Source organism: Mandrillus leucophaeus, unplaced genomic scaffold, assembly GCF_000951045.1.
Source record: "Mandrillus leucophaeus isolate KB7577 unplaced genomic scaffold, Mleu.le_1.0 Scaffold65, whole genome shotgun sequence".
In the NCBI taxonomy this organism is placed as follows: Eukaryota; Metazoa; Chordata; class Mammalia; order Primates; family Cercopithecidae; genus Mandrillus; species Mandrillus leucophaeus.
The window spans coordinates 6,118,114-6,130,845 of NW_012107030.1; the positions used below are offsets into that span (position 1 = coordinate 6,118,114).

A 12,732-nucleotide genomic window follows, 5' to 3' on the forward strand; every position below is an offset into this window, starting at 1 on the left:
TAAGATACATGATGGCCAGGTGCGGTGGCTCACGCCTGTAATCCCAGCACTTTGGGAGGCCAAGGAGGGCAGATCATGAGGTCAGGAGATCGAGATCATCCTGGCTAACACGGTGAAACCCCGTCTCTACTAAAAATACAAAAAATTAGCCAGGCGTGGTTGCAGGCACCTGTAGTCCCAGCTACTTAGGCTGAGGCAGGAGAATGGCGTGAACCCGGGAGGCGGAGCTTGCAGTGAGCCGAGATTGCACCACTGCACTCCAGCTCTGGGCAATAGAGAGCCGCTCTGTCTCAAAAAAAAAAAAATACATGATTTGTAAGATGTGCTATTATTTTTTACCACTAAAAGGGGGTAGGGGGATGCTCAAATTAGATGGACACATTTCTAAGACCACAGCTATAAGACACGATTCAATTTTTTAAATGTTCAATGTAGAAAAATGTGCATCTTTGAGTCTGAAATATGGTAAGAGTAACATGTGGAGTTGTTGTGCCTACATAATGGCTTTCTCCTGTCATTGTGTAGAATTTTATTCAAAGGACTGCCATTCTGAATATTTACTAGAAGAGTAGTGTTGGTAGTAATCAATCATTTGAGGGTCTCAAAACCCTTTGAAATGTGCCAGTCTGTGAAGAGTGCCAGCCAGAGCTCTTCCTGCAGCGACAGTGTTTGCATTGCCTCCTATCTATCATCTACCACCCACAGGCCAGCCCTGCCTGAGCATCTTCTTCCATCCTCTGACACCAACCCAGACCCCTGGCTGCCAGTCTGGCTCTGAGTTCTGCTCCAGCTCTGAGACCAGCTTTCTGTCTAGTTCCTGTGACCCACTCATGGTATTTGTTTCGTGCCCTCTGCATTAGTGTACAAGACGCCTATGAACTCAGTTTGTAGTCTAGTGGGAGACCCCAGTCATTAGATAGTTGTACAAGTCATTGTAGTCAGTATTACAAAGAGGAAATATAGGATGCTAGGAGGAAGACTCAGAACAGAACCAGTTAGGGATAGGGGTAGGGAAGAGTGGCTGAAGACATTTCATTTTAGCCAAGACCTGAAGGATGCAGAGTCAAGTATGTCAGAGCAAAGCATTCTGGTCCAAAGGAACAGCATGTTTAAACACTGACGTGGTCAAGAGTTGTGGGCAAGTGAGATGACTATAGTGTCATGGGAAACTTACCTACTCTCTCCAAGTCTTGTTTTCTTATCAATAAAGTAGAAATGATAGTGTCTACTTCACAGGAATGCTGTAAGGATTATGTCCAGTTCGCAAATGCCTGATCCATTGGTCTTAAATAAAGCTGCTCTCCTCTGGCATCCCAGATGCACCAACACTGGAGCCCTGCTTTTCACCTGTCGTCCCCTGATCCCCATTGCTGGGATCCTGTCCCTGAATCCCAACTTGATGACTCCGGTTCTGCTTCCCGAGGCTTCCCTGATGCCCCACTACCTTGCCAAGCTTCCCTGTGCTGCGCGTTAGTAGTGAACCTACCCTTGCCTCCGGTCTCTGTACTGACAGAAAACTGCTTCTAATCTGATCTTGTTGCCTGTTTTCTAAACTGCTCAAGTAGACCATTCCCTGCAGTGGGTGATCTGATTCCAAATTCTGATCCCTCCTAGACTTCCCCAAGTAATGCAAATTAAAATGGCCGACTGGTATCTGGATATATTATAAGTAGCTAAGTTTATTTTCAATTAAGTAATTCCTACATCCTTACTATGTACTTGGGGCCTTTTCAATTAAGTAATTCCTACATCCTTACCATGTACTTGAGCCATGCCTATGTGGAAGAAAGAGTTGTGGTCCCTGTTAAGATGTTGACTCCTTATCTAGAATCTAGAGCATAAAGTGGTAGTAAATGATAGGAGGAAATTTACAATACATAGGAGGAAATTTACAATACTGCAGTAACGTGATGCGGGCCACACACGTTCTGCCCCTGTTATTCCTTGGCTGTGCTTGGTGCCTTGGCTTTGTTAATGGTGAGCTATTTTTTTTAGCTTAAATACTGCATTGTAGCCGGAAGCCTGGCTAGTGCAGATGGTACCCAGGTGTTCCACAGTGCCTGATTCAGGATTTGAGATCTGTTCTTTAGCAGTAAGAGTTGGAGTACCTCTATGGGTTTCTGTAAATTTATTTATTTATTTATTTATTTATTATTATTTTTTTGAGACAGAGTCTCTCTCTGTCGCCCAGGCTGGAGTGCAGTGGCACGATCTCGGCTCACTGCAAGCTTGGCCTCCCGGGTTCACGCCATTCTCCTGCCTCAGCCTCCTGAGTAGTGGGACTACAGGCACCTGCCACCACGCCCGGCTAATTTTTTGTATTTTTAGTAGAGACAGGGTTTCACCGTATTAGCCTGGATGGTCTTGATCTCCTGACTCTGTGATCTGCTGGCCCCAGCCTCCCCGAAGTGCTGGGATTACAGGCATGAGCCACCGCGTCCAGCCAGGTTTCTGTAAATTTAAAGATTTTCTGTAGCCCAAGCTCAGAGTCTAAAGCAAATTGATAAATGTGCTGAAGGCTATGCCCTTTCATAAGAAATCAGCCATGAGTCCTCCTGTTACAGGCAGAAAGGCTGTCCCCACTGTGAAGCTGATAGGGCAGTGGCCTTGGCCGCACCTCTGGTAGCCCTCAGTAAAGGGGATCAGCTTGGACTTGGGCTGTTAGTGGAACATTGTGAAGTGAGTCAGTAAGCTGCATTTTGTGTTCCAGCACTAAATCTCTCACAAATGGTTGGACTTTCTTTTCTTCCAAGATTTCTTCCATGCTTTTTAGTAACTTTGATATGCTGTGTATTTTTGGTTTCTTGTATAACCAAGTCATTACGAGTCTTTCAGATGTATACTGTTACTCACTGTCAATCAGATTGGTTATTTCCACCAAGTCAGATATTGTAGTTTGGTTTGTGTGTTTTATGATCAGCCCATTGGATTTGGGGATGCTGATGTTTCCTTGCTCTAGAAGTTTAGAAATGCTTTTGGATGCAGTTCCTGCAATTATGTAACACCTGGAACCAAGTGCGTGATAGATGCTGTCCCACTGTTCAGAGTCCTGGGTAAATATTTAAGAATCGATCATTGTAATGCATTGAACATAATTACAAAACAACAGGAATAATAGAGCACATACTCAAACTCACACATTTTCCCTGAGATGCACAAAACAATTTTCTTTTACTTTTGTTCCTGAATGATCCCTGTACCACAGCCACACAAACTAAGAAGCTTTGTGAAACAGAAACTAATAGCGATTACATTTGAGCTTAAAGGTTTTGTGAATAAAATGTTAATACACTGAATGCTATTTCTTATGTGGATTTTAGAGTTCTTCAGACCCAGGCTATTCCCATCCACTGTCATCTATATTGCTGCTAAAGATTGACAGGATGGATTTTTCTGATATTTCTGATAAACAGAAAATGGAAAAAGAAACCCTGCAAGGGCTCTAGTCCCTTCTCAACACCCTTATTTTTATTGGTGAGACCATCATAGGAAATGAAATGCTTATTTTAAAATTATACACATACATATGTACACACACACACACACACACACACACAGTCATCCTAGCTTTTGTACCAGATTTCAACTTACTGCATTAGAACAGACCACATAGGTTCATCCTATCACATGAAAAAAGCTGTGGTCAAGGCTGGGTGCAGTGGCTCATGTCTGTACTACCAGCACAGTGGGAGGCTGAGGCAGGAGGATTGCTTGAGTCTAGGAGTATGAGACCAGCCTGGACAATGTGGCAAGACCCCATCTCTACAAAAAATACAAAAACTAGCTAGGTGTGGTGGTGTGCCTTGTAGTCCCAGCTACTTGAGAGGGTGAGGTGGGAAGATGGCTTGAGCCTGGAAGGTCAAGGCTGCAGTGAGCTGTGATCAGGCCACTGCACTCCAGCCTGGGTGACAGAGCAAGACCCTGTCTTAAAAAAAAAAAAAAAGTACGACCAGAGCCTCAGGACGGTCATCACAGGGCTGGTGTGGCAAGGTTAAAGAGCTAAGATTAGGCTCAGCCAGTGCATTCTGTGTGTGCTGGAGTGGAATGGAGGCTGCGAAAGGGAGGATGGGACTGAGACCCTGGGACTCCACATGAGGACCAGCATTTATATTGTCCTCCAAATCGAAATAGTTGTGTTATGTCAAAGAAGATATCTGTTCAATATATCTGTCCAATCTATCTGATGGTTCTCAAATTTATAAAATCAAGAATTTAAATTTTGGAGTGTAAGTTGGTTGGAGGAAAGATGGTCACATAAGCCTTTGTCAAATGCATGAGTTTTAATAGATCATAAAACCTCAATATCTCAAACACTTTAAAAAGATGGCTTTGCAGGCCGGGCACAGTGGCTCATGCCTGTAATCCTAGCACTTTGGGAGGCCAAGGTGGGCGGATCGCCTGAGCTCAGGAGTTGGAGACCAGCCTGGGCAACACGGCAAAACCTTGTTTCTACTAAAAATACCAAAAATTAGCTGGGTGCGGTGGTGCACGCCTATAGTCCCAGCTACTCGGGAGGCTGAGGCAGGAGAGTCACTTGAGCCCAGGAGACAGAGGTTGCAGTGAGCCAAGATCATGCCACTGCACTCCAGCCTAGGTGACAAGAGTGAGACCCTGTCTCAAAAGAAAAAATGGCTTTGTTACTTTTATGCATATATAGTGACTGGATTTAGGTTGAAAAATAATTTGGTCTTATAGAAGTCCTGTTTCCCTGAGCACCTGAAAATGATATATGATTAACCTATTGAAGCTCCAGCTTGCACAGCAGGGGCAGCTTCCATCTGTTAGGCTGCTTGTAAATATACAGGTACTCCTGAAGGGCTTGCGAATAGCGTGTTTCATTCCCCAGACAGGCACACTCCTAGGTAATTGTGTTTTTTCTATTCATTTGCTTAGTAAGTGCCTTTTCTCATAAATGCTGAAATAAAGCAACTCAGCCCCAGACCAAATTAAAACGTTTTGAATGACAGAGATCCAAAAGAATGAGATTTTATTCTCTGCTTTGTTATAAAATATAAAAGGTGAGTCCTGCCTATCTTATGGCATATAAAGTATGTTATAAAATATGAAAGGTAAGGTGCTTACCTCCTTCCTGAAAGGATCAATTAAGGCAATAATTGAAGGGTACTTGTTGATCAGATCCACATACAGGTCAACCATCTCCGCTGCATTTTTGTATGTGCCCATGATCACTTCATACTTTCCTTTACTCTGATATGTGTCAGGAAAATATTAAAATAAGGGATAAACAATGAATTCATCAAATCCCAAAGAAGTGGTTCAGATTCCTTTTTGTTCATTTTATATAAGAGGTTGTAAACAAGTTCTTTTCGGGTCACACTGACCTGAGAAATCTGTCCATTCTACTTTAAATATCTTAAATATTAACCTGGGAAATCAAGTCACCATTCCTTTTGATGCCCTCTAGGGTTCTTCCCACAGACTTCAGATGGAGCCTCCTACACAAAACACCAAGAATTACAGAGTAGGAGGGGAATAATCTGTTAGATTTGGCTGCCTGGGTAGATGGACAATAACATAAATTCACAAAACAAGCAGAATAGCAATGCTAACCTGCTCACTCACTAGACCCTACCATCTTTTAGCTCACATTGAATGAATAACTTGTTTCCTTTACCGTAAATATTCTAAAGCTTGAAAGCAAGGCTAGGCTTTTGATACACTAACAACCAGTATGAAAAGTAATGTGATTTATGTGAGGCATTTCTTTCTTAGGTAGCATGTACCTTCTAGTAGTAACAATATTGTCCTGAAGGTAGAATTCTAGTACAACATCCATTTGAAGTCTGGGAAGCGCCTACGTCATTAAGTATAGAAGTAAACAGGGCTGAAGGATCTAGAATAGCCTTTCTGCAAAACAAAGCACCCTTCCTTTTAAGTCTGTGTTCAGGGATGGCACCTGGGATATTTGGGCACCGGGAGGGAGGTGGAATGGAACAGAGTGGCTGTTTGGTTTGCTAATGCCTTCCTGCTGCTGCTGATAATAGAATGGATTCCATTGGAATTAAGCAGTTTCCTAAGACCATAACTGAAGGGATTTCATACTTTTTTCATCTTCAAAAGCAGCAAGAACTTTTAACTTCAATAATGCAAAGCTTAAAAAACCCTATCTTGTCAGTGAGGAAACACGAATGATTTTGAACTAACAATATTGTAAGAATTATCTGATATCAAAATAATACATTTTACTGAATATAAGCAATAAATACCCATTCTAGTTAGCACTAGCAGTCAGTATATTCATAGTTCCTGGTATACGTTGCTGATGAAAACATGCAATTATTTTTCTTAATGGTATGTCTAGGAACCAATCATTATGTGAAGAATAGGAAATTACTTTAAATATTCTTTTATGTGCTTAGTTTCTTTAGAAAAGTAAAAGAACTTTTAGAAGTCAGCCAAAATTGAGGGTTCTTATATAGTGTTCAAAATGTTCTTTGTAAAGTTAAAAATCACAGTTAAAGCAGAATGCTATTTGGTCAAGTCCCCTGAATTTGACATAAATCACCAAGTCACCATAAATGCTTGGCAATATGCTGGGCATTTCATAAAACGCAGACTCAGCATTTTTGTGTATTTGAAATTGGGAAATGTGTTAGTCTGTTTTCATGCTGCTAATAAAGACATACCTGAGACTGGGTAATTTATAAAGGAAAGAGGTTTAATTGACTTACAGTTCCACATGGCTGAGGAGGCTGCACAATCATGGTGGAAGGCAAAGGAAGAGCAAAGTCATGTCTTACAAGGCAGCAGGCAAGAGAGAGTGTGTACAGGGGAACTCCCCTTTATAAAACCATCAGATGTAGTGAGACTTATTCACTATCATGAGAATAGCATGGGAAAGACCTGCACCCATAATTCAGTTACCTCCCATGACACATGGGAATTATGGGAGCTACAATTCAAGATGTGATTTGGGTGGGGACACAGCCAAACTATATCAGTAAGTATATGTGTAAGACAGAAAACTAATAACTTTCCTAACATACCAGTTTCCCAAGTTTAAAGGTAAATTGCTGTTGTATTACCCTGAGGAAGTGAAGACTAGAATGTTGCTTGTTTTTGTTTTGTTTTGTTTTGTTTTGAGACTGAGTTTCACTCTCATTGTCTGGGCTGGAGTGCAGTGGCACGATCTTGGCTCATTGCAGCCTCCACCTCCTGGGTTCAAGCGATTCTTTTGCCTCAGCCTCCCGAGTAACTGGGATTACAGAAACCCACCACCATACCCAGATAATTTTTTGCATTTTTTGTAGAGACAGGGTTTCACCATGTTGGCCAGGCTGGTCTTGAACTCCTGACCTCAGCCTCCCAAAGTGCTGGGATTACAGGCGTGAGCCATCATGCCCAGCCGACTAGGATGTTTTTTAATGAACCTGTTTTCCACTCTCTTTTTAGAATCTTTCTCTTCAGGTGGGTGATCCCCAGGTGGAGTCTCATCATATCACTAAGGCTCTGTCCTCCTAACCCAGGCTGTGGATAACACTGTGATGTGCTTAGTTGGACAACAACATATTCTTTGTAAACTTCAATAACTTGGAATTTTTTTTATATTTAAAAAGTCACAGCATAAATTCTAAGAACTACATGTCTGGAAGGGCCTATCACGTCATAAGTTACAACTCATCCACTTTTTAGGCTCGACAAATTCAGCATTTATCAACCAAATGCAGTTTGTTAAATTATTTTTCAGTAGCTTTCAGGATTGCAATGTAAGTGACTCATTTTACTCATCTTTATTATAGAATTTCTATATATAATAATGACATTGTCTATTTAAAATTTTTTATGGTTATGTTATTCTGTGGTCATTAGCTAATTTGATTTTCTCAGTTCCGTTTATATTAGAATCCTTCACACAATATTAATAAAAAACAATAAGATCTGTTTGGACAATATGCAGATAAGCTCTTTTTCTCTGAGTTCTAATTTAAAAATCATGGATCTCAATAGGAAGTGAATGTTCTGAAGTGGAAACTTACATAGTCCATCAGCTCACGTCCAGCACAGTTGATAGCTAGATGCAGATTTGTTCCCAGTTCTAGCCCCAGGTTTGCACAGATTTCCTGTATTAGAAGCAGTGGCTGTTCTATGGTGTCACAGTTAATGGTTAAACAACCAAGATGGGACATCTTGCCAGTGATCTGCTGCTACAAGATCAAGAGACAATGATGCATGTCAGTACACCTCATTAAGGTTCTTGGTGCTTCCTGTGATAGGCATGGTTTATGATCAGATACAGCTCTGCAAAGATCAGTCCTTTAATTCTCAATCCTACTTAGGATTGATTCACATGACTTAGGGCATATGATTCCCCTGCAGTATCTGGGAGTAATTTTCTTCTGAGGTTTCCAAGTTTAGCCTGGGAGCACACTTCTCTCTCTTCAGTGTGTCTGTGTTCTCTCTTTATTGACGCTGCTGTTCCTTGTACGTGGGGCTAGCCTGAGTCACAACCACCCGGTTGGTGAATCTCCAGGCCCTCCCTGTAAATGTCCATCCTGTCTGTCTCTAGCTCTGCCAGTCCTTTTCCTCCAAACCTGCACTTCCCTATGTTCTGTTTTCCTCCAGATAAATGCAGCTGTTAAAAGCGTAACCCTCCTTCAGGAAAAGTTTTATTTATTTATTTTGTTTTGGGATAGTGTCTTGCTCTGTCACCCAGGCTGGAGGGCAGTGACTTGAATGTGGCTCTGCAGCCTCGACTTCCCCAGGCTCAAGTCATCCTCCTTTCTCAGCCTCCTGAGAACCTGAGACTAGAGGCATATGCCACCACACCTGGCTAATTTTTTTATATTTTGTAGGGACAGGGTCTTGCTGTGTTGCCCAGGCTGGTCTTGAAGTCTTGTGCTCAACACTCCCAAAGTGCTGGGATTACAGGCGTTGGCCACTTTAAAAGGACTGCAGACTTCCGCTAAGAGGATGCAATACTGAAGATGGATTTTAGTGGAAGATGATTTCAGGACCCACATAACCCCAAGGAAAGACAGCTATTGCAAAGTCAGCCTTGATGTGCCCTCGCCATAAATTGCCACTATGCAATTATAAATTGAAGCAATATCAATGAATCTGAGGGCTTAAGGTAAGGTGTGTGTGTGTCTGCGCCAAACTCAAAGACAAACATGAACCCGGCAATGAGTATTCTATTTTGACTGGTGATAGCACTATTTTAATGTCAATGAGAGGAAACTTTTATTTGGCAAACAAAGGAATAGTTGAGGAAATTTTTGTCCATCAATTGAGTTTTGTTATAGAGCCTTCTGAACTATGAAAGTATCACTTATTTGGTGCTTACTAAATGCCAGGTACTGTTCTAAGCACATTACATAAAGTAAAATACATTTACTCCTTACACATCATATGAAGGTATTACTATGATCTCCATTTTACAGTTAAGTAACTTGGACCAGATTTTAATCCAGGCAGTTTAGCACCAGAGTTTATACCCCTAATTCTTGTGTGGCTGCCTCTCTGGAATCTATACTCTAGACTGTTTCTAACGGTAAAAAAAAAAAAAAAAAAAAAAATGTAGTAGTACAGCTGATTACAGGGAGGGCTGATGTTGGTCTAAGTTTCCCAGCATGCAGAGAACCACCTGCTGGAATGAAGGAACAACACTGAGAACTGGTGGCTTGTTTACCATCTCCACCTCTTGCAAGGCCTAATATTAGACAGCTGTGCTCATTCCAACATGTACAAACTGTTGACAGTATTTTACTTAGTGCTGTATGTGTTCACACATTTCTCTCTTCTAATCTTGAAAAGAAACTTCATTTTTTTTTATCTCTGCCGTGTCTTCTCCTTTCTTTCCTAGCCCCATCTTCTTTTGACTTCAGCCGACTCTCACCTACCTAACATCAAGGTGGGGCAAGGATTGTTCACTCACAGAGCAAATCAAATACTGCAGATGTGAGCAACCTTCACCCATGTGCATGCTCTTCAAAGTTCTTATTGGCTGTTCTGTTTATATTGTTGAAAGTTTAGCCTATAATAGATACATCTATCAGAGCATTCACAGTCACCAAGGTGACTGACAGATCAAGTTCCACTGGTCTCCCAAGGCTCCTGAAGCCAGCGCAGCCAGTTTTGAAAAGGAGGACTGTTCGCCTCATTCTCCTGGCAAAATTGGAGTTCCTGCAATGGTTCATCAGAAATGATGCTTCAGTGTGTCTGGGGGACCAGATGGAAGGAAGAGCCATCTTTTTGTGCTTCTTCTTTTTCTCTTTGTTAATAATAAAATGTAAAATATCCTATGTGCCTTTCAGCTAGTTGTCAAGAGAGATTCGATTTCCCAAACACTTCCCCCATAGGGTCCAGTGTAACCCTATTTCCCATAAATGCTTCCTAACCCTGTGAGATTCCAGATGGCCACACAGCTGCTGCCAGCAATGGCCAGGCAGCCTGTTGCTGGAAGGCAGGGGCAGCATGATACTGCAGCTCTGGGGGTGCCTGGAGCAACATCACTATATGGTTTCCATTTGCCTCAGTCCTGGACTTGGAGCAAAAAGTGACTATGGAAGATAAAAAGGGGCAGGAAATCTATAAACAGTGTCATATGGAAGGATGGTAAACAATATATAGACTTACTTGACCTCTTTTGCTTCCATCATGCCCTTTTTTTGTCTCTGCTTTTGGAGGAGAGGGCTGTGGGGCAGAAGATAAAAATACATCACCTGAAATTTTTAGCATGGCTGTGGCAGCAAGCAAAGCTTACTGCTCTGAGACCTGACCAGCCACACTGAATCTCACACGCGTGCGCGCCCACACACACACACGCACTCATGCACATAGGGACAATTCCAGCCATTCCCTACTTGATATGCCACAAACTATTTCTGAAATTCAGGAATGTGTTTCCTTTAGTTCATCCTTACCCTCTGTCCCCAGTCATGTATATGGGGTGTGTATACAGATTCATGCATTTCTATGCATATAAATAATGTGCTATTCACACATATATCATGAACTTCTGCTGTGTGCAGGTGCCCTTTTTCTGCAGGAGGATACAAAGTCCCCTCCTTGCCCTTAGGGCTTAGCCCCGCTGTGGGATTTGCTTTTACAGGCCCAACATAATGTTTTGAATATTCTCAGGATGCAAACACTTTCTCCTGCAGGGTGGTTTTGACTTTGATTTGAAACAGTCAAAGGTAATTAAATCTGGTGAATCTAGTGGGTGTAGTGTCATGAGGTTAAAAGCAAAGGTAATTCCCAAAGAGGCATTCCCACATTTGGCATATTGGGTGCATATTATTGCAAGGATCTAATCTTTTAAAGGATGCACTTTCGTGTTCAGAGTATACTGGCTCTGTAAGCTGAGGCATGATTGTCAAGCATAAGTGTGGCTCACACTCAAGTATATGCACATACAGTGACCCTGAACAGAAGGGCAAAGGGAAGTCATGTGATGTGATCAGGGGACAATCTCAGTGATTACTGGCACCAATTCAGAACGGCAAACATTAAAGAACAGTCTTGGTGTGCATTATTATTGGATTTCTCATGTTTTTTATGCTCCCTCATTGAGACTTTTAAGCTGCCTGAGGACAGGAAGTATGTTTTTATCCCCTTTTGCACCTAGCATAGGGCCTTGCAACGGCAAAAAATAACCAGGGAAAAAAACAACCGGTAACATCTTTCTCACTACCGTAATAAGAATAAGCTGTTAAATAATGGAAGTTAAAATCTCCAGCCCCACCCCTACCCCTTTTTGTTTTAAAGACACGGTCTCACTCCGTCACACAGGCTGGAGTGCAGTGGCACAATCATGTCTCACTACAGCCTTGACCTCCTGAGCTCAAACAATCCTTCTGCCTCGGGCTCCCAAGTAACTGGGCGACAAGTGTGCACCGCCATGCCTGGCTAATTTTTTTTTTTTTTTCCGGTAAATATTTTTGTAGAGACAGGGTCTCACTATGTTGCCCAGGCTGGCAGCCTTTTTAATCATAAAAAAATGCAATGTATTCTAGAATGGCTGTTCTCAGACTAAGTGGATTTAAAAATGGCTAAAAACTGAAACAAATACCATCTTTCATTAGTAAGAATTAGTCTACTCGGGAGTTCCTAGGGAGAGTGAGTTTGCCAAAATAAATCTGGCATGATGTAATCTGCTAATCAATGCCACCAGCCAAATGATGTCATCAGGAGCTATCACTTTATTACTAAAACAAAGCATGGTGATTGCAGTAACCCTGGTTCCACTCCTATCATCTCCTGTTTTAAGACCGTGGCTTTAGCTAAGGTTATCTACAGACATCTTTGGGTTGGGGCCTGCATGAGAAAACATACCATTTCTTCAGCATTTTTTTTCTCAAAATAGATTAAAATGAAGACTTAATAGAAGAATTGGGGTAATGTTGGGAATGCTCTGTTATCACTGTAATCACTGGGAAGGATTAAACATCTTTCTATATTCAATTACTATGCTATAAATAGGCACCCTTTATTAGCAGCCCAGCAGCTCAGGGTTCCTCCTATACAAGGCAGGCTTTTTTTTTTTTTTTTTTTTTAATGGGACAGGATCTCCCTCTGTCACCCAGGCTGGGGTGCAGTGGCATGATCAGAACTCACTGCGGCCTCAAACTCCTGGGCTCAAGCAGTCCTTCCACCTCCGCCTCCCAAGTGGCTGGGACCACAGACGCATGCCACCACACTGGACTAATTTTTGTGGAGACAAGGTCTTGCTATGTTGCCAGGCTGGTCTTGAACTCCTGGCCTCTCCACCTC

The 12,732-nt window shown here is 42.1% G+C and overlaps 1 protein-coding gene across 1 annotated transcript in view; it reads right to left on the minus strand.

Annotated features, from left to right (window-relative positions):
* Positions 1-12,732, minus strand: part of ENO4 (enolase family member 4) — a 32,020-nt gene that overhangs the window by 3,383 nt on the left and 15,905 nt on the right. The window contains exons 8-11 of the mRNA XM_012001120.1: positions 10,597-10,653; positions 7,998-8,165; positions 5,083-5,208; positions 2,854-3,049 (exon numbers count right to left, since the gene is read on the minus strand). Coding sequence (XP_011856510.1) covers positions 2,854-3,049; positions 5,083-5,208; positions 7,998-8,165; positions 10,597-10,653 — 547 coding nt within the window. The remainder of the gene's footprint in view (positions 1-2,853; positions 3,050-5,082; positions 5,209-7,997; positions 8,166-10,596; positions 10,654-12,732) is intronic.